The sequence below is a fragment of the Gorilla gorilla genome, chromosome 14 (assembly GCF_029281585.2).
Source record: "Gorilla gorilla gorilla isolate KB3781 chromosome 14, NHGRI_mGorGor1-v2.1_pri, whole genome shotgun sequence".
Classification (NCBI taxonomy): Eukaryota; Metazoa; Chordata; class Mammalia; order Primates; family Hominidae; genus Gorilla; species Gorilla gorilla.
Window position 1 is genome coordinate 86,383,513 of NC_073238.2, and position 25,923 is coordinate 86,409,435.

General features: G+C 35.8%; 1 protein-coding gene and 1 pseudogene across 2 annotated transcripts in view; one reads left to right on the forward strand and one right to left on the reverse strand.

The window, feature by feature from the left end:
• DACH1 (dachshund family transcription factor 1) overlaps nucleotides 1–25,923 on the reverse strand; it is a 428,688-nt gene that overhangs the window by 235,659 nt on the left and 167,106 nt on the right. For both annotated transcript variants that reach the window (XM_055359454.2, XM_031001245.3), the window contains exon 2: nucleotides 9,223–9,338. In XM_055359454.2, the coding sequence (XP_055215429.1) occupies nucleotides 9,223–9,338 (116 nt within the window). The remainder of the gene's footprint in view (nucleotides 1–9,222; nucleotides 9,339–25,923) is intronic.
• LOC101127211 (histone H3.3A-like) lies at nucleotides 2,361–3,178 on the forward strand (annotated as a pseudogene).

A 25,923-nucleotide genomic window follows, 5' to 3' on the forward strand; every position in this document is an offset into this window, starting at 1 on the left:
TTTGCACTAAAATAAACAATATTTGTATTTCTCGCATTTCTTGGTTAGGAAGGGACGTAAGATACCAGCTGCACCTCCTACTGGTTAAAAAATTATAGCGAGCAATAAAAAACAACATGTGGCACATCCATGATGTAACCAAGGGATTAGAACACTAAGAATTTCACAAATAAATGGATATCTGCGAAGCTACAAAGCTCCAGGTAATCTATACAATATCCACTGTCACAATCAAAAGTTGACTCTGAAAATCTGATTTGCTCTTCTTAATGTAAGGAAACTTCTCTTGTCGAAGGAGGCATCATATTACTAAAAGGAAGCAAATAATACCTTGCAGTTACTCAATTAAGGCCATTAGCAACTTCATTATGGGAAATCTACTGAGAGAGAAGTATAAGCAGATTGTAATTCTTAGTACAGACCAGTGTAGGAAAAGAGACTACAGAACTCAATTGAAACCTGGAAGAGAGAAATAAATTAGGGAAGAAAGTATGGTAATTTTCTTCTAAATTAAGTAGATGAGAGGACTGTCCAGAAGTCTAGTAATATGTGGTTATTTAATTAAGTCTAAAAATAATAGATCATTGCTCTAAGAGATAAGAAAGAAATGATTTCTATGAATATCTATGCTAGTAACAGACCCAGGGTATATTGTGATTTAACAGAAGTACTCTCTTATAACATGTTACATAGGAAAAATAAGTAAATATATTTCTTATGTAGTTCATCATAACAAGCTATATTTACATTCAGTTAACCCTAGAAATATATTTTATTTATATGTATTAAATTATATATCAAGATACTGGAGGTACAATGAAAATTCTAATCTTAAAGGATTCTATAATATAGTACAAATGTAGTTATATATACCTGTATATGCAGGAATTGTAAAGAGTAATATGTTCCCATGGACATGGGGTGGGTGGGGACACCACACACCAGTGCCTGTTGGGGGGTGTGGGGCTGGGGGAGAGAATGCATTAGGAGAAATACCTAACGTAGATGACAGGTTAATGGGTGCAGCAAACCACCATGGCACGTGTATACCTATGTAACAAACCTGCACGTTCTGCACATGTGCCCCAGAACTTAAAGTATAATAATAAAAAAAGAGTAATATGTTCCATGCTACTATGTTATTTCTATAAATATCACTTCTCTAGAGCATCAATTTAGAGATTTAAATTCCATCAATTGATGATTATGCTTAAATGTAACCATCATAACCTATAAACAAACAAATAATGCCTTCCATATACTTAGTATACTTTCATTAGGCTCTACACGCTGCATCTTTAATCTGGAGCCTAACTGTGCTTAATGGGATTTTAGAAGCTACATTAACACACCAGTGTTTAAATTTGTAATTGTAAGGCATAATAATTTCTCTCAGAAATCCTTTATTAAACATTTATTAGCCATATTCATTGAACAAATATTTAGTTTGAATATCTGCTCTCTGCCAGGCAATATTCTACACACCAGCGACAGCACAGTGAATAAAATAGGCCAAAATCTTCTGTGTGCATATCTACCACACCCCACCTGGACTTCTCATAATATTAGCCTAGTGACTTGCTGGATGTGGTAGGCTGCCAATGGCCTCCAAAATTAAGCCCATGTCCTAATCCAGGAAATGTGTGAATGCTACTTTATATATAAAAAAAAAAATTCTTTGTAGATGTGATTATGTTAAGGATCTTAAGATAGGAGATTATCCTGTATTATCTAATGTAGCCTAAATACAATCACAAGTGTCCTTAAAAGAGAGTCAGAGGGAGATTTTACACACACACACATACACACACACACACACACACACACACACACACACGAAGGCAACATTACCAGAGTCAGAAATTGGAGCCAGGCAGCCACAAAACCAAGAAATGCCTGCAGCTCCCAGAAGCTCAAAAAGGAAAGGACTGGATTCTCCCCTAGAGCCTCCAGAGGGGGTACCCTGCTGACACCATGATTTCAGCCCAGTGATGCTGATTTTGGACTCGCAACCTCCAGAACTCTGAGAGTATAAATTGTGGTTTTGCCACTAAGCCTGTGGTAATTTGTTACGGCAGGCACAGGAAACTAATAGAGTGCTCCATTCAAGTTTGAAAACTAAATAAATTGCATGATGAAGTCTAAAGTTTAGGTGGGCCTTACAAAAAGGAAAAAAAAAAGAAGACATACCTTTTAATTTTTCTCTTCAAGAAAAGTACAAAGGGAACATGTACTAAGTAGTTATAGGTTAAATGTGCTATCCTCAACAAAATGTCTAGTATCAAACCTCTCAAATATTTCCTAGATATATAAATATATGAAAACACACACAAACGGTGTTCGCAGCCGCCACTGCGCTGCCATCGCTCTCCAACACCAGCGCCGCCTCTCGCTCGCCGAGCTCCAGCCGAAGGAGAAGGGGGTTAAGTAAGGAGGTCTCTGTACCATGGCTCGTACAAAGCAGACTGCTCGCAAATCGACCGGGGGTAAAGCACCCAGGAAGCAACTGGCTACAAAAGCCGCTCGCAAGAGTGCGCCCTCTACTGGACGGGTGAAGAAACCTCATCGTTACAGGCCTGGTAACTGTGGTGCTCCGTGAAATTAGACGTTATCAGAAGTCCACTGAACTTCTGATTCGCAAACTTCCCTTCCAGCGTCTGGTGCGAGAAATTGCTCAGGACTTTAAAACACATCTGCGCTTCCAGAACGCAGCTATCGGTGCTTTGCAGGAGGCAAGTGAGGCCTATCTGGTTGGCCTTTTTGAAGACACCACCAACCTGTGTGCTATCCATGCCAAACGTGTGACAATTATGCCAAAAGACATCCAGCTAGCACGCCGCATACGTGGAGAACGTGCTTAAGAATCCACTATGATGGGAAACATTTCATTCTCAAAAAAAAAAAAAAAAAATTCTCTTCTTCCTGTTATTGGTAGTTTTGAACGTTAGATATTTTTTTTCAATGGGGTCAAAAGGTACCTAAGTCTATGATTGAGAGTGGAAAAATAGGGGACAGAAATCAGGTATTGGCAGTTTTTCCGTTTTCATTTGTGTGTGAATTTTTAATATAAATGCAGAGACGTAAAGCATTAATGCAAGTTAAAATGTTTCAGTGAACAAGTTTCAGCGGTTCAACTTTATAATAATTATAAATAAACCTGTTAAATTTTTCTGGACAATGCCAGCATTTGGATTTTTTTTAAAACAAGTAAATTTCTTATTGACGGCAACTAAATGGTGTTTGTAGCATTTTTATCATACAGTAGATTCCATCCATTCACTATACTTTTCTAACTGAGTTGTACTACATGCAAGTACATGTTTTTAATGTTGTCTGTCTTCTGTGCTGTTCTTGTAAGTTTGCTATTAAAATACATTAAACTATTAAAAAAACAAACATATTGTATAAACATCAAGTGTTTAAATAGTTAATATGAGATTTATTCTTTGGGTAAGGCATACAGTAGATTGTTATGTTTAATTTATTAGTGAAGACAATCCAACAATTTGTGGCTGTTTTATACTTGTGCATTTTTGTGTTCTCCTTACTTGTGAGTATCCCAATGAAATACAGAGCATTTATTATAATAAACTTCTCAACATACAAGGCACAATTTTCTTTTTGTTGAGATGGAGTGTTGTTCTCTTGTCCAGACTTGAGTGCCATGGTGTGATCTCGGCTCACTGTAACCTCCTCTTTCCGAGTTCAGGCGATTCTCCTGCCTCAGCCTCTTGAGTAGCTGGAATTACAGGCACCTGCCACCACGCCCAGCTAATTTTTGTAATTTTAGTAGAGATGGGGTTTCACCATGTTGGCCAGGCTGGTCTCGAACTCCTGACCTCAGGTGATCCACCCACCTTGGCCCCCCAAAGTTCTGGGATTACAGGCATGAGCCACGTGCCCAGCCTAGGCACAGTTTTACATTGTAAATTTTCTCCTGAGAAGCTGAAATGTTTAATGCATTTAAACTATTACAAATGCTAATATTACAAAAGAGGTTGTTTAGATATTGTTGCTGTTTACTATTTAGTAGAAAAAAAGAACATTAAATTTGAAATATGTTTATGAATTCACCACATGAGAACATTTTTCTCTAAATTTTTTTAAAGATAAAAATGTTTCAATGGGATTAATTCTAGATTAATATTGCCCCAGTCCAGTATTTTTTCCAAAGTGATAAATTTGCAAGTTATAAATTCTTACCGTTTAAGCATAAGGTATGTGTGTAGAATTGCTTTCTTTACCCTGAATACGTATTAGTTATATGTCTACAAGATCACAGTGAGGGAAAAGACATATCCAACAGACAAAACTATAAATCATTCATTCATTTAATTTGAGTGTACTTTTAAGATACTAAATAATTTTTATATGTCAAAGGCAAATACTGAGGACTCAATTAATTCTTAGTATTTTTATGAAAATTGTATTTCAAAATTAATTTGCATACTGACTTAAAGATGAAATCAGAAAGTTGGCAAATACACTATCCAAATTTCATTCCTGGACAAGAGGGGAGTATTTTGAATTCCTAAATAACCCCTTTCTTAATTTTAAATAGACATCATCTTATAAAAAGTATGAATGTTATTGGAATTCTGTTGCTAGGATGAATTATTTCAAACTGGTAGTTATTATCAAAAATGATTTATGACAAGTGCTCAGTCAAAATAAATGCAGTGACCACAGCAGGAGGTATTGCCTTGTGTGACTCTACAAAGAACTTTCTTTCTTTCATTAACTTCAACTTCTGGTTGCTATGGCATCCGGTGACAACCATAACTTGTAGAAATTATCACCATCTGCCCACGCCCCTTCTAAGGTTACACACAAGCCCACTCAAGCAGCCAAAATAACACATAAAAATTCCACAAGCAATCTCAAAGTTTGTTGTTTTGTTTTGTATTTATTTTTGTTTTTGTTTCAAGTATAGATACCTAAATACTTAATATTAAGACTGGGAAAATACATTTAAAAAAAAAAAAAAAGTCTTTTTTTTCCTAAGAAAACAAATGCACCCAGGGAAAACTATTATTTAACTCCAATGTTCAATTCTTGAAAAGAAACAATAAAAGAATGATTAGGACTGAATCAATAGGTGTTTTTTTGTTTGGTTTTTTGTTTTGTTTTGTTTTGTTTTGTTTTTGAGACAGAGTCTCACTCTGTCATCAGGCTGGAGTGCAGTGGTGCGATCTCGGCTCACTGCAAACTTTGCCTCCCAAGTTCAAGCGATTCTCCTGCCTCAGCATCCCAAGTACTTAGGATTACAGGCGCCCACCACCATGTCCAGCTAATTTTTGTATTTTTAGTGGAGATGGGGTTTCACCATGTTGGCCAGGATGGTCTAGATCTCTTGACCTCATGATCCGCCTGTCTCAGCCTCCCAAAGTGCTGAGATTACAGGCATCAGCCACCGCCCCCTAGCCAATCAATAGGTATTTATAAATTTATCTAAATTAATCTGTTTTCTTTTCACAGGACAAAGTTAGGCAACCTTGAAGATATATTTACATCTTTTTATCGTTTTCAAATGTTACTTCTCAGAATACAAAAGTACATAAATAAAGTCCTGCAAATTTAAAAGTTTATATAATCATATTTAGTCATATTCCCCAAATACACTAAAGCATTCGGTAGACTGTTCTGGGAGAAAGATGTTATATACTTCTTGAGAATTATAAAATGTATTTAGGATCATTAGATTTCCAGTTAATGTTTTAAGACAGTAAAGATATGTTCCCCAGTATATGAAGACATTACTCTGTATTCCCTAAAATCTAAACTTCTGCATCTAGAAAAATTTTACATAAAAAGAGAAATCATACTGAATATATGAAGGTAACGCCATTCATGTGAAATAGTCAAACTTCTGGCAACCTAAAATCTTTGGACTAATGTTTAAAAGTTGAAAGTAAGCAAAATAGTAGTGAGCTGGCTCACACACCCTGTTCTAAAGCAATTTGCTGAGGTCTACAGGGCACTAAACTAACTCCCTCCCTGCCTCCCTCCCTCCCTCCCTCCCTTCTTCCTTCCTTCCTTCCTTCCTTTTTTTCTTCCTTTCTCTCTCTTTCCTTCTCTCTTTCTTTTTTTTTCTTTCAGACAGGGTCTCTTTCTGTTGCCCAGGCTTGAATGCAGTGGTACAATCACAGCTCACCACAAACCGGGATCTCCCAGGTTCAAGTGATCCTCCTGCCTCAACCACTCCAGTAGCTGGGACTACAGGCACAGGCCACCACACACAGCTAAATTGTTTTGATTTTTGGTAGAGACTAAACCTTGCTATGTTGCCCAGGCTGGTCTGGAACTCCTAGCTTCAAGCAATCCTCCTGCCTCAGCCTCTCCAAGTGCGGGGATTGTAGGCCTGAACCCCGGGCCCAGCCTAACATCCCCTTTCTAATCCAGTTTATGCTCCTAATGAGCCTCCATTTCCTCATTCTTCTTTAGAACATGGCTGCTTAAGGTCTTTTTTCGATATAATGCTTAGCTTGACAGAAGTCCTGGTTTCTGGGTTCAAAACATATAGGAAAGAACAAAAGTAGAATGTCTGAGAAGGCACAGTGATTGAAATACAGAAAATGATCGTACTTTAAAAATGAAAGACCAAATTTAAAGTATCTTCGGTGTCTCTGTTCACCAAGCCGGCAAGTGCATAATACATTTCAGAAAGAGTTCTTTCAAAAAATAATTTAATATTTTGAGTTGGGACTTTGGAATATGACCTTCCTTTATTTAGAAACTCCACTTACTTACCCGAAAGTTACTTGATGGTATTAATTATGTGAGGTGTTGCTATTTACATTTTCATGGTATCATCTTATTTAATCATTACTTTGGTAATGAACTATGTATCATCTTCATCTTAAAAGATTAAATATGGGCAGACAAATCTTCCCTATTATAATATGAATACAATCTAGGATACATTTTTTTCTCTTATAACTGTGAGTAAGTAACAATTCAGAGTCAACACAAGTTTACTAAATACAGAAAAAATGATTATTAAAATGGTTATTTAAAAAAAAAACCTCAGAAACATGGTTCATTGAGAGGTTAATTATGTCACAAAGACTCTGAGGTCTTTTTTATTTCACACTTGAGTCTTTCAGCTATAAAACATGAAAAGTTGGCCAGGCGCAGTGGCTCACGCCTGTAATTCCAGCACTTTGGGAGGCCGAGGCAGATGGATCATGAGGTCAGGAGATCGAGACCATCCTGGCCAACATGGTGAAACTCCGTCTCTACTAAAATACAAAAAAAAATTCGGGCGTAATGGCACATGCCCGTGATCCCACCTACTCCAGAGGCTAAGGCAGCCAAGATCGTGCCACTGCACTCCAGCCTGGTGACAGAGCGAGACTCCGTCTCAAACAACAACAACAAAAAAAAAAACGGAAAAGAGAAGTTAAGATTTTCATATGTAGTATAAAAGATTTTCCTATGTAATTCCCAAGTCCCAAATTTTCTAAACAGAAATCTTTATCATTCAGTTAAACATAAATGAGCAAGGATTAACAACGTACTACCTATTTGATTTTTCCAAATCTCAAATTGGAATTAGAATATCAGGCAGTAGGATTCAGTTACTTGAAAAACATGACTAAATAAATTAAGATGATGATAGTCGCCTTGAAATTGGGCAGTTTTCAGCTATTGATTTCATTTTTCTATATCTCAATTTTTCATGCATGAAATTAGTATAAAAATATTTTCATGGAATTTTCAATTATTTACTATTAAAAACCTTTGGTGGCTGGGTATGGTGGCTCATGCCCGTAATCCAGGAACTTTGGAAGGCCAAGGCAGATGGGTCACTTGAGTCCAAGTGTTCAAGACCAGACAGGGCAACATGAAGAAACCCCATCTCTAGAAAAAAAATACAAAAATTAGCCAGGCATGGTGGCCTGTGCCTGTAGTTCTAGCTACTCAGAAGGCTGAGGTGGGAGGATCTCTTGAGCTCAGGAGGTCCAGGCTGCAGTGAGCCATGACTGAGCGACTGCATTACAACCCAGGTAATAGAGGGAGACTCTTTGTCTTAAAAACAAAAATTAAAGTTAAAATTAAAATTATTGAGGCCTTGCTGAAAAAAATATTAAATATATAAAATGAACAAATAGCTGAAATAGCTACAAATTAAACTCAATGATTTTTGTTAAATATCCACAAAGGTGAATGAACTGTTTAGACATTACTGCAAAAATGAAGATGAGTTAGAGACAGTCATTGATGTCAAGAAACTTCCACCCAATTATGACATATGAAATAAGATTAATCCATGATTATATTAGAGCACACAGAAAGACAAACGTTACAAAGAAAAATACAATACTGATACAGGAATTTAGAGAAAAAAGAAAAACTCTCATCTTGCCTGATTACCTTTCTTGTATCAGCTGTATTATAATACATGACATTTATATGTTCCTATGTATATTTCCTTAATATACATATGATAAAGAAAATCATTAATATAAATATTATATATTATATAATAATATCAGCAATATTTTAATTTGCTCATGGATCTGGCTCATTTCCTGATGAAACAATAAAGATGGGCAAACATATGTTTATGTAAATAATCTAATTAATGAACCCATTCAGGTGGTGGAAATCAAACGAATTAATTTTGCTCCAGTGCATTATGAAATTTCTTTATGGTATGGAGCTTATGAGGTCAAGACTATTCTTTTACTTATACATTTTCAAAATTCTAGAAATAAACATCTTTCAAATGGGTTCTAATAGAAACGTATTAGTTTGTGAAAAATTACGAGACATTTCTATTCAGTACAGTTACTGTCTTTTGTTTGGATGCATGTCTATCAATTTCTGGAATGCTAAACAAGTTTAAAATCCAAAGACCTGGGTTTGAATAACCACTGACAGCTACAGCTGAGTGACCTTGAGAAAGTCACTGATTTTCTCTGAACTTTGATTCCTTAATAAGAAAATAGGAAAAATAATTTGATGTTTGATATTTGTGGTAGGATTAATTAAAATAATTTCTAGCACTGTGCTCAGTTCAGCCTTTATTTTATTTTAAATAAAGAAAAGATGGTAATCATAATGCAGTTTTGAAATAAATTATCTCAGTAACATTATCTTAGTGTGCACAAAATATAATTGATGTGTGTAAATATCGATGTCACCACAGATATATACAAAAGCGATGACATTGGCTGATTTTTAATATTTTTTGGCATAAGTGAATAGCAGTCTTACCTGTTGGTGGAATTATCCCAGGAGACATGAGACCAGGGACAGAATGCGGCATGATGTGAGAGTTCTCTGGGGAGGTGACACTCTGAGTCCTCTTAGGAGGCCTTCCAGGTCTAGAACTGAAACAAACAAACAAAAAATTTTTACAATTAAGCTATTGTCTTACACATCATTTCAAAGTTGTTTCAAGTGGTAACATGGACTGTAAATAAATTTGTTTCAAGGACGGTTGCTTTTGCAGTTAGATGTAATAGACTTCCATCACTAATTAGATTACATGCTGAATTCATTTTCCTCATTGAAGATCAGCCACTCCTGATGCATAATTCATAGCCTGCACCTCGTTACCTGCTTCTTCATATTAATATCTATACACAGTTTGAATTGCCTCGTTTGCATATGCTAAAGTTCTGCATGCAGCCTTCAGCACGAAAATTATGCACTAACTTGTAATAATTATTACAGTCAGCCTGCTATTGATTTATGAGACTTTTAAAAACCAAATATGTGTAGTACTTGTAATGAATGATATTTTAAGGTTCTTCAGGAAATTAAAAGGCAATGGCTGCCTAAGGAAATGTTCTGCTTGTTTGATTTAATACTACAGTTAGCTGGGAGGTGGAATGAAAGAGTGATTCAGACCTATAGCACATTTTTCGATGATATGTTTTATTACTTCGCACTGCTAGCCTGATATCTAGATGATAAATGACAATACATATCTAATGTGTGAAAAGGTCTTGCAATTTCTTTATTTTTTGTCATTTAAAAGATAAGTCAAGTTATCATTTAACCCTTATTCTATTTAAGTGAACATCCCCCACTAAGTTCCCTTACTTTTAATATACTAAAATATACTTGAAAGGCTTAGGATTATTTGTAGGATATCATTAAGGAACTGCCAGTGTAGCATCTCATATGTACCTTTAGGATAAATAAAAATACCTTGTGTTTTAGCAGTACTGTACTTTACATGTCCATTGCACAAGATTAATTATTACAATTATAAGCAGAGGTAGAGACAGCTATTGGTAATCATTAATGGAAAACAACCTAAAGTATATAATATTACAGTTTTTGAAAACAAAGTTTTAGCATTGTGTTTTCACTTTCTGCCTCTGTATCATAAATGTGCTTTATGAAATGCTCTCCCATCATTTATTTGGCCAAAACATGCCTAGATATTTCAAAACTAACAGATACAGCCTCATAAATAAGCATTTTCATGTTTTGCCTTGGCTGAGATCCCTAGACTTATCAGAAGATTCAAAGATGTTATCTATTTAATTTAGGTAGGTAATGTTTGTGGTCATTGAGCAAATAATTATTAAGTACCTGCTGTTTTCAAAGAGGTGCACTATGGAGGCTAATTTAGGAGAATGGGTTCTCAGACTTCAGAAGTTTGTATTCTTGCCAAAGGGGAAGAATCTGGTGCATAAACAACTATGATGCAAAGTGTAAAGTGCTAAATCCCATAAGAAAGTTGCAATCTGAATACTAATTGGAAGTTAGGATGGATGATGATACTACCATGTCATAGGAAGGAAGAAGGCAGCGGGAACATTAGAAGACAATTCTGAAGAAGAATTAAGCATGGAGAAGAAAAGAATAAAAGAAAATTACACTCCAGTGAGAATGTGAGAAATAAATGAAACCATGAAAAATGTATGGATATACAGGATTGTTTCAAATGAGCTGAAACAAGTCAAATAGGAAGAGGAGCAGTGATTGAGACTTTCAGAGTTATTGCCTAGGGCTAGATCCTGGAGGATGTTGGAAAAAGAGCAAGACTGTTTGCTTGTCTTTCTGTTTTGTTAACCAATAGGGATATTGTCGTGCTTATTGTTCTTGAAGTATCCCTCAAGCTACTTCCTCTTATTATTACTTTCTCATGATTACTCCTCATTCTCAGTTGGCTTTTTAACTCTTGTTAGTTGTCTGTGGTCAATCAACAGCCCTCTGATAGTATCCATTTTCCTTGAGTGATCTCTTCTATTAGCATCACTTAGATGCTAAGGGCTAAGGGCTAAATATATATCTATAGCCCATATCTTTCTCCTGGGATTCAGACAGATGAATGCTTATGTGCTGGAAATCTCTGCTCGGATGTTCTATAATAATCTAAGACTCAGCCTGTCTAAATCTGAACTCAGCATCTATCCCATTAAAACCTATTTTGCTTTCCCCTGGTTCAGCGAAATGGAATCTAACCGACTAAGCCAAAAATCCAGGAGTCACTTGTGTCTTTTCCTTCTTTTGTATACTCAAATATTATCTTTCTGAGGTTATCTTTCTAATCTATTTTCTCTTCTATATCCCCACTCCTACCTTCCAGATCAATCCCTCATTTCTTGATACATGGTTACAGCTTTCCAAACTCTTCCCAAGACACACATTCAATTTTGTCCCACTCCAGAGTCTAGAGTCCAGAGTCTAAACAACTCTCCATGCTATTTCCAGAAGGATTTTTATAAAATGCAAATTTGACCTTGCTTTCCATTTGCTTAAAGATATCAGTGGTTCCCTACTGGATTCACAATCCTTGAAATGGCATCAAAGCCATTTCAATATTTGGTCCCTGATGGCTTTTCCAATTTCAACACTTTATTCCTACATTCATAGCTTATATTTGGCCCTACTCAGTTTCTTAACAGTTTCCTGAGTGGCTCTGGTCTCCTATTACACTGTCTTTAAAGATGCTGCCTCCTTTGCCATCAAAGCCCTTTTCTATGCCAACCAATCCTCATTCCTGTTTTATCTGACTAAACCTGCCTAAACTTTAATCATCCTTCTTACCAACCACTTCCAGTTAGTATTTTTTCTGTGCTCTACGGTAGAGCATGGGGAACCTATAATTCTTCCTGCACTGATTGCAATAATCGGATTATTTGTTTATCTCCCAAGGCTACTTGACAGAAATTGCACAAAATATATCTGTGTGTCCTTAAAATGTAGCTCAGTGTCTGGTTCACTCTATATAGTAAAATAATAAAAATAATAATAATAACCCTATTTGTAAAGCCATGTCTTCCAAATCCCTCAAGTATACTACCTTATCAATTCCAGGGTCATAAAGTTTCCAAGAAATGAAAAGTAAGGCACAGAAAGAGTTTGAAACTCTAAGTCGAAACGTAATGCTAAATATACTTCTCAAGCCCAGAGAAAATAGAATAGAGGGTTTGGGAAATCTCAAGCAAGATGCTACAGAAAAAGTGGGAAAGAACAAGGAAGTTAAAAGATTTGAAATGTATAGCCCTTTAACTTGTTTTGATTTTAAAGAAAATCAAACTACTTAGGAGTACTTTATTATTCTGGCCACAGGAATTGTCCCCACAGCCCTCACTCTGGAAGTAGAAGTGAGGCTACTAAATAGGAACACTTTAATTCACGCTGTGATTAGAATAGACCCGGTGGGCTCCTTTCACCACAGATATCTCCTGCCCAATCTATCACATTGCCTCAAATTCCACCAATAGAGATTTATTGCTTTCAGTCTTTAAGCTTTAAGTTCTTTTAAAACCTTTCACTAAAATGCAAATACTCTTGGTAGTGGTAGCACCCTAAAGCCATCAGCTAACACCCTACTGGGGACTACTTTCAATTAGGCGAGAGCAAGCTCTTGGGATACCTTTGCGAAGAATGAAAGGGACTGAAAGAAAATACTTGTAGGGACAAGTAAATCACTTACTCTTTTGCCTGAGAACAGGACAACAACTATGAACCTCTCATTGGAGTTATTCCCAACTTCTTGGCTGAGGAGAAGTTGGAAAATTTATTTATTAACAAGACTTTTCTCTATCCCTTCACGACCTACAGTTAGGTTCCCTTATTGACAGGCTTGATATTTTATCCTTATGCAATCCTGGTCATTAACTCCTAGGTGATTTGAATACTTCAGGGAAGATAACTGTAAAATAATTGAATATTTAAATTTCTTTCAAAGGCATTTTAGGGAACCTCCAAGAGAACATGAGTAATACTCTGGCCAAAATCACAGATTTTATTGCCTGGATTGATCCAGCTGTGATACTGGCTCTACCAATTTACTAGAAGGTGTAGACTTGACCAAGCTACCTAACTTAGAAAACTTGATTAAATCAGGATTTCTTTAAGAAGTGGTTTGTATCTTTGTTAGAAATAAGTTATTCTTAAAAAGAAAATACTTAGAAAAACAAAAACTTAACTGAAAAGAGGAAGCGAAACAATGAAAAAAGCATTTTCTTCTGGAATGTTCAATTATCTCAATAGTAGCCACTATCAACCCATCATTTTCTATAAGAGCGACCCATTTCTATCTCAGAGGATTAGAGCAAGCTGAACTCTCCTAGCTCTAATCAAACGGAAGACCTCACTTAAATAATTACACTTAATAGCTTGAATAAAATCACAATTTATGATTTTGGTAATTGTTTTTGCCAGCTTCATGCATTAGCCTTAGTACAGGCTTTAGTATTTTCAAACATCTGCATTAAAAGAGGAAAGCAATAGCTTAGAGATGTCCACATCCACATTTAATATCCCAAACACTAGGGAACTCATCCAAGCACACTTTCTCCTGCTCTAAATAAAAAGCTTTCCCACCCACTCCCATTCCCAACCCGCCACACACAGACAGATCGCCAGGGGGGTCTTCTTTCCTTAGTTTATAACACTAAATCAATCTCATGCTAATTTCAGTCTCTCTCCTACAACTGTATAATGTTTACTAACTTTTCCAGGTCCATTTATTGTTTTTATTTAAGGTGAAGTCAAAATTGAACTTAACAAAAGTGATAGTAATTAATAAAGAAGCTTAGTGCAAAAGAGCAAGAGATGTTAGAGTACTTTATAGAATTTTCAATACCCAATCTTCTTTGTGGACATCATCTTTTGTTAATCTCTTCAGTAGTTTTTGAGAAATTAAGCTTAATTCTCTTTCTAAGAGTTGGGGCAGAGAAACAAATAAAATTCAGAAAAACAAAAACAAAAACTGTGGTGTCTACACATTGGAAAATGTGAAAGTAGCTGCCCAGCAGAAATTTTAAGTCCAAATCCTACCTGCCTGGAGAAAGGAAAGAAAAGTTCCATTCAACCATTCATTCATTCATTCATTTATCCAAGAGAAAAGAGCTACTGTATATAAGCACAGGGCTAGACATTAGGGTTTCAATAATAAAGACACAAGCCCTTCTATAAGAAGGACAATAAAATTAAATAATCTGTGGGGTAAGTGCAGCAGAAGGATACATGGCAGCAAATGAGCACTGAGATTAATCCTGGGACACAAACAAGCATTTACGAGTGAAAGCAACTTGCTCTGCTGATCTGCAAGAGTTCATTGGCCCTCTCCGATCTATTTACCCAAGGAAAGTTCCAACTCTGTGGTTATATTCTGCATATTTTTTTCTAGGAAACTGCTCCTACAAAACCAAGAGGTTTGTAAACTTTATATATGTATGTATGTTTATATTATACATTTTATATATATACACATATAAATAATTTATTTCTGATGGGAAAGTTACAATTTGCTTAATGATTTGCATAGCCACTTGAACATTATGGAATCATGAAGAGTCATGTTTATAAGTTTATGGTAACATAGAGGAATGCTTACGTTCTAAGTAACATGAAAAAGCAAGATACGAACCTGCAGATATGGACGTATCAGAGCACACGAGAGAGAAATCAAGTAAAAGAAGCAATAAATACACAGAAAAAAAGACTGAAAGGAAATATGCTAAAATATTGAATGCTTATCTTTGAACTCTGAATGGAGAGTTACTTTTTTTTTACATATGAAGATTTTCGTTTCTCTGTCATAAACATACATTATGTTTAAAACATAAAAACAAACTTTTTTGTTTTTTGACACAAGGTCTCACTCTGTTGCTCAGGTTGGAGTGCCGTGATGTGATCACAGCTCACTGCGTCCTCGACCTCCTTGGGCTCAGGTGATCCTCCCCGCTCAGCCTCCTGAGTAGCTGGGACTACAGGCACACACCACTATGCCTAGCTGATTTTTGTACTTTTTGTAAAGAGCGAGTTTCACCATATTGCCCAGGCTGGTCTCAAATTCCTGGGCTCAAGCTATCCACCCGCTTCAGCCTCCCAAAGCATTGGAATTACAGTGTGAGCCACCGCACCCCAACATAAAACAAACTTTTAAAACTAATTTGACTTCAACAACTTGGATCATATTTTTCAGAGACTTCATTGTGGACAAATCATGACCCTGGCTAAACTTTATTAGTGCCTGAAGTTTGCCTCTATCTCATATCATTAACCACATATAATTGTCCTTTTAATCTTTCCTTTCCATTTGAGTTCTAAAATATCTGCTAAAAAGCAGATGATTATAAACAAAAATGTTATCCTTGTGAGAACTATAAACTATGAAAAGTACAAATAATCATTGACATCGTCTAGATTAAATAAACCTCAGGAAATAGACCCCTCCACACAAAAGGATATAAAGGACCTCCTAAGATTAATGTATGTATATCAATCTTTCACCAAAAGAAGCGGCTGATTTGGAATCCTCAGTTTATCATGCATAGTTTTCCCTTAGAAAGATGTTGTTAACTTGTTAGTTGAACTTTGCCTTTTTTCAGTTTCCTGAGAGGCAACAATCCAAATAATCCAGAAGCTATATGATTAACATTATTTTCCCTTCTAATGCAAATTTTTTCCTATTGCTGGTAAAGCTTTGAGGGATACGCTTTTTAAAATGATGACTAATGTGAACATGTTTTCATTCTCATGTTCCACATTTGTTTGGACTTTTAGTGTTCTCTGTGTAGTTGTGTGTCCCAGTCATGTGCACTTCTCAGTACAAACAGACTATGAACTAATGCATCAAACAGATTACTTTCCCACACTCACCAAAATACAGAGGTCCATGGGGCACGTGCTTACAAATATCACCAGTGGACACCTTGCGAGCACTTTCAGCTTATTGGCTCACAAGCACAAAATCACTCTCTCAACTATTAACATGGCAGGTAATTCAGTACACCAAATGAATAAATACATACACAAATATGCAAAATACAAATGTTCCCTGGGGAAAAAGTTAAAGTATATTTTAATTAAAAGGTTCTGTGTTCAAATTAAACTACTAAGCATATGTATGTTTTGTGGAAGAACCTGACAGATTCCTGAAGTTTTTAATTTTGTTTACTGGGGCAAGTTATCAGAGTTTTCACTATATTAATATGCATTACAAATCTCCAAGAATGGGGTAACATACGCATTTACTAAACTTAGTTCACCATGAAACCTGCCATTGCTAGTGAGTTTGTTTGTTTGTTGTTTGTTTAAAGACTTGTGCTCTAAACAAATGTGATATAATCAATGGTATGATTTACATTTGAATTATGAAAATTTCTCATCTCTCAACAGTACCAAACCATGTTCTATATGTCATAGGGCACATGAGAATTATTCTCCAAAAGTTAGGAAAACAGCAATTCACATATTCCACCGGATGCCAGAATGGGGGGCTTTACCCTTACATCACACCAATATGTCCTCATCATTTTGGTTACCATTATCTATTAATATTACTGCATACATATTTGACCAAATTCTGTAAAAGTTGAATACTGAGCAATGTAAGAAATAATTGGGTCAAAGGGAAAGTTTTACAAAGCAGGTAATCATCTAACTTGAAACATTTTACTCTCTACCAGAGGAAATGCAAGAGTTCATCATTACCAAAAAAATTAATATCAGTAAACTAAAAGCATCGTTAACAAAAAATAAACAGAAGTTAAAATTAGCTACTCTGGTGAGGATAAATTATTGTGGCCTCTGACCTCAAAAGTCACACTGTATGCAACCAAAATAGTACAAGAAATTTATTTAATATAAAACCTGTTTAAAAAGCCAAAGACAAAATATCTGAAGTCTCCAGCTCAGTTGGAGCCACTACATACTGAATAAGGAATTACCCCAAAGAAAGAATTAAAACACATTGGAATGTAACTAAGCCACTCTTAAGCATTTGTATATTAAGTGTTAAAAATTAATGACAGCCTAAAATACTAAAGAGAGTTCCTGTCGTAGGTAGTTGGGATAATCTCGCCCTTGCCCTCGCTCCTAAAGCTTCTAAGTCCTCTTCCCCTTTTTTAGAATATACATAAGGTCTAAGTTAAGAAGATATTTAAAATCCATTATGTATATTAGTTATACTAATCTTAGAATATATTAAGTATTATATTAAACTTAGTTTAAGATATGTTAACTTAATGAATATATTTTTGGAGCCTAACCTTTATCAGATCAGGGAGATGGATATATTCTTGCCTCAACTGGAATTCTTTACATCAATGGTAAATGTCCCTTTATAAAGTGAATCAAGTCACTTACCACTTGATAAGTAAATGCATCAAACAGATTACTTTCCCACACTCACAAAAATACAGAGGAATATTTTGTGAGACTGAAATGCTTTTCAATGCAACTTAAAGTTTTAAGGAGACGTACAATTTAATACTATTTATGTTTACCTTTCTATAGCATACATTATGCATCTACATATATGATTTCTCCCAGAGTTCATACCATTTGCAAATTTCATTTAGTGGCATGTTTGTCTAGAAAGCTAAATATTTTTAACCTTTTAATCACCTTACAGTTTTCCTTTCTTCCCGTAAGTCTTCCAGGCCACATATGATTCTACCCACAACACCTCCCTTTTACAATTATGTGCAAAAGCTTACTAGACTCCCCTAAAGAACAAATTCTGAAATAATTAGAAACAATTGTAAGTGGCCTTCTTAAAGTTTGGGAAAACGTTAATACTATATTGGATTCTTTCTGAAAGCTCCTGTCATACCTCATAACAATATTCTAGAAAATTTAAATTTAATATTAAAACCTATTCCAAGCCCGGGTGCGGTGGCTCACGCCTATAATCTCAGCACTTTGGGAAGCCAAGGCAGGAGGATTGCTTGAGCCCAGGAGTTCAAGACCAGCCTGGACAAGATGGCGAGATCCCATCTCTACAAACAATTTAAAAATTAGCTGGGCATGGTGGTGCATGCCTGTAGTCCCAGCTACTCAAGAGGCTGAGGCAAGAGGATCCCTTGAGCCCAGGAATTTGAGGTGGCACAGAGCTGTGATCAAACCACTGCACTCCAGCCTGGATGACTAAGTGAGACCCCAAGTAATATCTAAACCAATCTTTTACACCAACTATGAACTCCATAATCACAAATAAAAATGTTTTCCTTTTGTAATTTTTCAATTTATGTTTCAAATGACAAGATATTCACAGCAATTACTATTGGCTATATTTTGTTTGAGCCAAAAGCAATGCATTCAGTCTTTTATTTCAATGGCATATGCCAAGAACCTGTTTATAAACTTGCAGTGGAAATGGTCGACCATCATTCTGTTTCTTCAGGTTATTGTTAATTTGGTCCCAATATGAACCCATTGCTCCTATCTCAAAATAATATCCAACTTTCCTTTGTAGGAGATGCCATTTCCAACACTTTAAAGGCCCCTTTTCCAAATGTTTTTGTTTTATTTTTGAATAGTAGATAAAATAATGAAATAATTGCAATTATATTATCTACTGCCAGGGATTGTGCTAAATTCACTATGTGATCTAACTCTTTTAATACTTTGACAAACTTTTGAGATAAGTACTATTATAATCCTTATTTTTTTGGTGAGACATTGAGACACCAGAAAGTAAAAGTAAAATGACTTACCTAATATCACACATATTAAAAGTAATGGAATCAGGTTGTGAACCATGGCCATCTGGCTTCAGATGCCAAGCCCTGAGCACAGTGTATAACACTACCACTGTAGCAGATTTGCATGTTAATGTAGTCAACAAACATTAATTGAACATGTCCATGTGCCCAACCTTTTAATATGTGGTGGAAATAACAACAAAATACTATACCTTCCCTCAAGTAGCTCATGGTCTATTTTGGGAAATACATCGATACATAGAGAATTACACTAAACCGTGTTAAATACTGTAGTAAATGTTGCAGAGCATGGTTGTTGGGACAAAGTCATGGGGGTGCTTCAGGAAAGATGAGGTATGAGCAAGCAGGAGTTTGTCAACTGAAGGAGAGGAGGGGGTGCTAAGTAACGAAACAGCCATAGAGGCATAGCCCCCCATTACACACACACACACACACACACACACACACACACACTTCTGTAATGAAGCCTGAAGTACTCAAACTTGAGTACTTATAACATCTAATATTAGTATTAAAAGGTCATTTATTAAAGAAAACACTTCATAAAGTATTAAATAAAATTCAATTAATGTAAATCATATTAACAGCAATGTTTGGTGCTTAATTGGGTCAAAGGGAAAGGTTTACAAAGCAGGTAGTCATCTAACTTGAAATAGTTTTCATTTCCCCATCCTTAGCATGGTTAGTCTCACACAGTCCAGCACATAATTATTCTCTAATAGTTTTATACGCCAAATCTTCTCTGTCTATACTGTCTGCATATTTCTGACTTTGAGAAATGTGTTAGATATATGATGGTAGGCACTGATTATTAGTCAAACATCTTTAGGATATCATGATTTGTTTGCCTGTGTTCTTTCTTTCTTTCTTTCCTTTCTTTTTCTTTCTTTTCTTTCCTTTTCTTTTTTTTTTTTTTTTTTTTTTTTTGACGGAGTCTTGCTCTGTCACCCAGGCTGGAGTGCAGTGGTGCAATCTTGGCTCACTGCAACCTCTGCCTCCCAGGTTCAAGCGATTCTTCTGCCTCAGCCTCCGAAGTAGTTGGGACTACAGGCGTGCACCACCATGCCTGGCTAATTTTTGTATTTTTAGTAGAGACGGGGTTTCACCATATTGGCCAGGCTGGTCTCGAACTCCTGACCTCTTGATCCGCCCATCTCAGCCTCCCAAAGTGCTGGGATTACAGGCGTGAGCCACCACACCCAGCCCGTTCACCTATTTTAAATGTATTTTCTTGTGACGCCTTATTTAAGAAGAATTTAAATAGAACACAATTTGGTGTTATATTATCAACTACATAGACAAAATCTGAATCTAATCAAAAATGAATCCATCTCCCCTTCAATACTTTACTGTAATAGGGATTTGTATTCATAAGATGAAAATTCATTACTCAACTGAGTTTTATTTCATTTTTCTGTAATCACTTATTATCTTAATCTTAATCAAAATTATTGTCATATTTTTGATATAAGAAGGAAATATTTTGTAAAGAAATTATAGCAAACCAGCAATAAGAAGGAAAAAACTACAGCAAGTGTGCATAAATCTTTATAAAATAAAGCAGCCATAACCATAAATTACTAGTAAAGTAACTTTAAAAGTTAGTAAAGTAAGTCCACATACACACACACACACACACATACATTCAACAATCTGGTATGATAATACCCTCTTATCCATTGTTTTGCTTTTCTGTTTTTTTTTTTTTTTTTTTTTTGAGACAAGAGACTCGCTCTGTTGCCCAGGCTGGAGTGTAGTGGTGCGATCTCGGCTCACTGCAAGCTCCGCCTCCTGGGTTCACGCCATTCTCCTGCCTCAGCCTCCCTAGTAGCTGGGACTATAGGTGCTCACCACCACGCCCGGCAAAGTTTTTTTTTTTGTGTGTGTATTTTTAGTAGAGACGGGGTTTCACTGTGTTAGCCAGGATGGTCTCGATCTCCTGACCTGGTGATCCGCCCGCCTCGGCCTCCCAAAGTGCTGGGATTACAGGCGTGAGCCACCGCGCCCGGCCTGGTTTTGCTTTTCAAGTTCAGTTACCAGTGGTCAACTGCTGTCTGAAAATAAGTATGGTACAAGAAGAAACTCTGAATGAGAGAAAGAGAGGCCACATTCATATAACTTTTATTACAGCGTATGGTTATACTTCTTCTATTTTATTCTTGCTGTTCATCTCTTACTATGTCTACTTTATAAATTAAACTTTATCCTAGGTAGGCATGGGTGTATAGAAAAAATACAGCATATATAAGGTTAGGTACTATCACACTTGCAAGCAACCATGGGGGGTCTTGGAACATATCCCCCATGGGTAAAGGGGATTACTGTATAAGCATCTTCACATATAAATCACAAAAGTAGAAAAATAGTTTTGTTTGTATTAAATGATTGCTCCTTAGAGATGTAGTCTCAAATGAGGGTAAAAAAACCTATTAAATCAGAACTCAGACAATCTTGTCTTCCCACTTATGAATGCAGAGGCAAGATGGCTGACGCAACCTAAAATGCATGTTTTCACCCTTCACTGACAAGTTATTTGTATGCCACCTCTGGAGAAAGTGTACATAACTAATTTGTTTGAGAAACCTGTAAACACACACACACACACACACACACACACACGCACACACATCCGCCATTCCCCTCCACTGTGTAATGCATGAGGAGCTGTCAAGAAACGTAATCTTGAAGCACAAATTCAGACACCAACTCCAGAATTCAGAGACCTCCTGACAACTTTTTGATGCCCCCGTGAGGATTCCAGGCCTATGAACTAATGAAAAGGTGATGTTAAGATAGACAAAGGCTGTTTCCAGCCTGCAGAGATTTAATAACCTGCTTAATTCGTTACCTGACATAGATGATACCTATGCACCAAACATTGCTGTTAATATGACTTACATTAATTGAATTTTATTTAATTCTTGATGAAGCGTTTTCTTTAATAAATGACCTTTTAATACTAATGTTCAACGTTATAAGAAATTAAGATATAAACTACCAGAACCACAGAGTTGGAGAAGTCATTGGCACTTGTCCTTTCAAGCTTGAATAGACACTGTTTTATCATGGAATTTTTTTCTCCTGGAATACTAGGCTGAGGCTGCTTTTAAAATCCTGATCATTATCCTAATTCCCATGTTCCCTTATTTATTTATAGCTGAATCATATTTTAAAATACTAAAAACCTATTGCCTTAAAAGCGTTGTTTAAACTGGCTAAAGCATAATAGCTCACATTTAGAAATTACATAATGTATGCACCAGAATTCTTTTGAGCACTTTATGTATATTATTTCACTTAATTCAAGAAACTTCTGGGATGGAAATATTATTTCCATTTTATAAGTGTGGAAACTGAGGCAAAGATACATTGAAGCATAGAAGTATGGAGAATAAAAGTATAAGTTTTCTTATTATTTCAAATCGAAAAAGAAAAGTTTCTTGATTAAACCTGTAACTAACATTACATTAGAGAGAAGTCTAGAAAAGACAACAGCTATGACATTTTGATTTCTTAAAACAGAAGACAGAATTCCATATTTCCGTCAATTTTTAATTTCATTGCTTGTTAGAGGATTTTCTAATATTTAAAACACGGCTTCAGTCTTGGTCAAACTTCCCTTACAGTCCAGGACCTTAGATCTGATGACTCACTTCAAATGCGTCCTCTCTTTCCAACATTATTAGTGCACAGACATGTGCTAGGTGACCCTGGCATGCAAAGGCCGATTCTAGATACCATGGCAGAAACAAGGCAGCAAAATATAACCCTCTCTCCAAAAGTCGTCTTCTTATTGTTAGAATACATAGCTATGACACTAAGCTTTAAGTGACTTTAGAAAGAGAAAGGAAAAAGAGAAGAAACTCTCAGAAAACCTAAAGACAAAAAAGGCATTTAAGATGAGTCTTCACGCATGAGTATTATTTTAACTAACAGAGAGAAAGTGAGAAGAATGCATTGAAGATTTTCAAATGACATGGTCAAGGGCTCCAAGGCAGAAAAATGTGGAGTTCACCAGAAATGATGAGTGTGTCCAGGCCTCAACAAATGCTCCATCTGCAAAGAATCAGTGAGGCCATTTCGGTAAATTCAGTATGTTTCTTATGCTACTCCCAGCTATATTGCAAGTCCTTTGAGATAATCACCAAGGCTTGTTTCTTCTAAAGCCCTCCTCCACTGTCCATTACAGAGGGCAGCAAATTGTGTTTGTTCAGTAGCCTTGACTAAGTCAACCAACAGGGTTGAGTTTGGTAACTGCAGATCATATGGTAAAAGGCAAAGCAAATATTGAGTGTTTAAAATAGGGCCTTCACAGATGGGCCATGTGTGATCTACTATGACACTCATACTTAGGAAGTGATAGTATGTGAAGTGCAGTGCTCATAATTTAATAGGTTTTTATGAGGTTAGCATGAAAATTAATTTAGCTGTAATTATCAAGATAGGGATGAAAAACAGTGAGATCTAGGGAGGGGCGTAAGGGCTAAGGGATGCCAATCTTGACCTGCACATGTACCCCCAAATCTAAAATGGGTGTTGAAATTATTTTAAGAAATCATGAGATCTACTGAATTTACTGAATTTACAGTGTACTGTACAGATTACTGAATTTACAGTGTAATTAACATTATGCTGAACACTTTGATGCACATTATATAATTTAATCTCCACAATAACTCTATATAACTATCATCATTATGCCCATTTTAGAGACGAATGGAATGGTTCCTTATGAGAGAATAAGTAACTTGAATAAATCACAGACTGCTAAAGAAGTAGGACCAGGCCTGTCTGTGCAAAAGTCCATGCTAAATTGCCATGCTAATCATAAAAATGTTTCAGCCTTAAGTAATTTACATCAGAAGCAAATAGCCATATCTAGATAATTTTTCAAATTCACTTTTTTTTTTTTTTTGAGACGGAATTTCACTCTTGTTGCCTAGGCTGGAGTGCAATGGCGCAATCTTGGCTCACTACAACCTCCGCCTCACAGGTTCAAGTGATTCTCCTGCCTCAGCCTCCCGAATAGCAGGGATTACAGGCATGCACCACCACGCCCAACTAATTTTGTATTTTTAATAGAGACGGGGATTCACCATGTTGGTCAGGCTGATCTCGAACTCCTAACCACAGGTGATCCGCCCACCTCAGCCTCTCAAATGCTGGGATTACAGGCATGAGCCACCGTGCCCGGCCTGAAATTCACCTTTAAGACTGCACTGCTATTCCACGACTCTGAATATATTTACTATTTAAAAATATACGTATTATCTCTAAAAAGAATTGAATGTTCCCGTCTCCACATCTTTGCACTTGCTGTTGCTGCTGCTTAGAATGCTCTTCAGTCAAACATTCCCATGTCTCACCTTCCCTAACCACTACGCAAAGTGCACTGGGTCCACTTAATAGTTCCCTTCTCCCACCGCACTGTGTTTTTATCTTAAGTGTTGTTCAGAAATACTACATAGCTACTTGTTTATTGGTGACTATCTGTCTTGCATATTTCATGAGGGCAGAGATTTTGAATGTTTTGTTCACCGGAATACCCCCATTTTAGAGGAGCAATGTTTGGCACAAAGTAGAGACTCGATAAATATTTATTAAATGAAAAAAATGAATGACTGGGTGAAGGAAGGAATGGATACACATTGCTGATCTATGGCCATCTGAATCAACATTGTCTTAGCAGTTATTTAAAGACCTGAAAGGCTGGTACTCGGACTTGTCAGAGTGTTGTGTATGGCGCCAACTTGATAATGATGATAAAGTGGAAGGCTTTTGAGTTAGTGCCTTCTTTGCATTACCTTGTCTCCAACTGAATATTCTGGATTTATCTTAGCTCTTCAAAATGATGCGGTTGGAAACAGAATCATCCATAAATTTTTCAACTTATAGCAATCTATAGAGCTTGAAATTATCAACCAAAGTATTCTATGCCCAAATATGTAAATTTTTAAACATGGCTTACAAATCTAGACACATGTACTTAAATTTTAATTCATACTTTTACAATGAAGTGTCAATTTTTAATTATATTATTTAGTCCAGGGTTCTAGATTATCAAAAATAAACCACCTTTAAACTATAATAGCACATTTTGTACTCAGAGATTCTTTCTTATATATTCATGGTAATATATGAAAGTCCTAAAATAATGCATTTAATACCATTGGAAGGCTATATTAATTTTAAAAATGGTGTTAAAATTTGCTGGCTATTTGAAAAGTTGAAATAGAGCCCGATTTTATGCATTTTAAAAGGAGATTAAGATTACGAATGGGTAAAAAGTCTATATTTGGAATAATACTTTATAAGAATGACATTAATGCCAGAAAGTACTGAGTAAATGATTGATAGAATTATACACATACAAATTAAAAACATTTTTAAGACAATTAATGCTGAAATAAAGCGACAAAAGAGAAAAATGTGTATGTAAAAGACGGATAATTATTGCAGGAAATTGCTAAAACCCGGGAGGTTCAAGTTACAGTGAGCCGCGCCACTGCACTCCAGCCTGGGTGACAGAGCGAGACTCCGTCTTAAAAATAGATAAATAAATAAGTAAATAATAAAACAAATGAAAAATCCAATAATAAATGGCAAATGCATATGAATAGAAAAATAATACACGTATGTAATTAGTTAATAAACATGAAAAGATTTACAATTTCACTAGCACATAAGGAATTAAAAATCAAATCAAATATAAAATATCATACTTTGGCCATCACTCTGGCAAAGCTAAAACATACTGATACAACACTGGTAGAATATAATATTTCTTAAAGAACATTTAGCCCTCTGTATTGAAATTTAAAATACGAATACTACTTAAACCAATACTTTTATATTGATAAATCTAAAAATTCATTCTGAAGAAATAATGAGAGAGAGAGAGAGAATATGCAAAAATAAAACCCTAAAGGCTCATATAATTGTGTTAGGTTGAATAAATTACGGTGTATACTAGACTGAAATTATAGTAAGT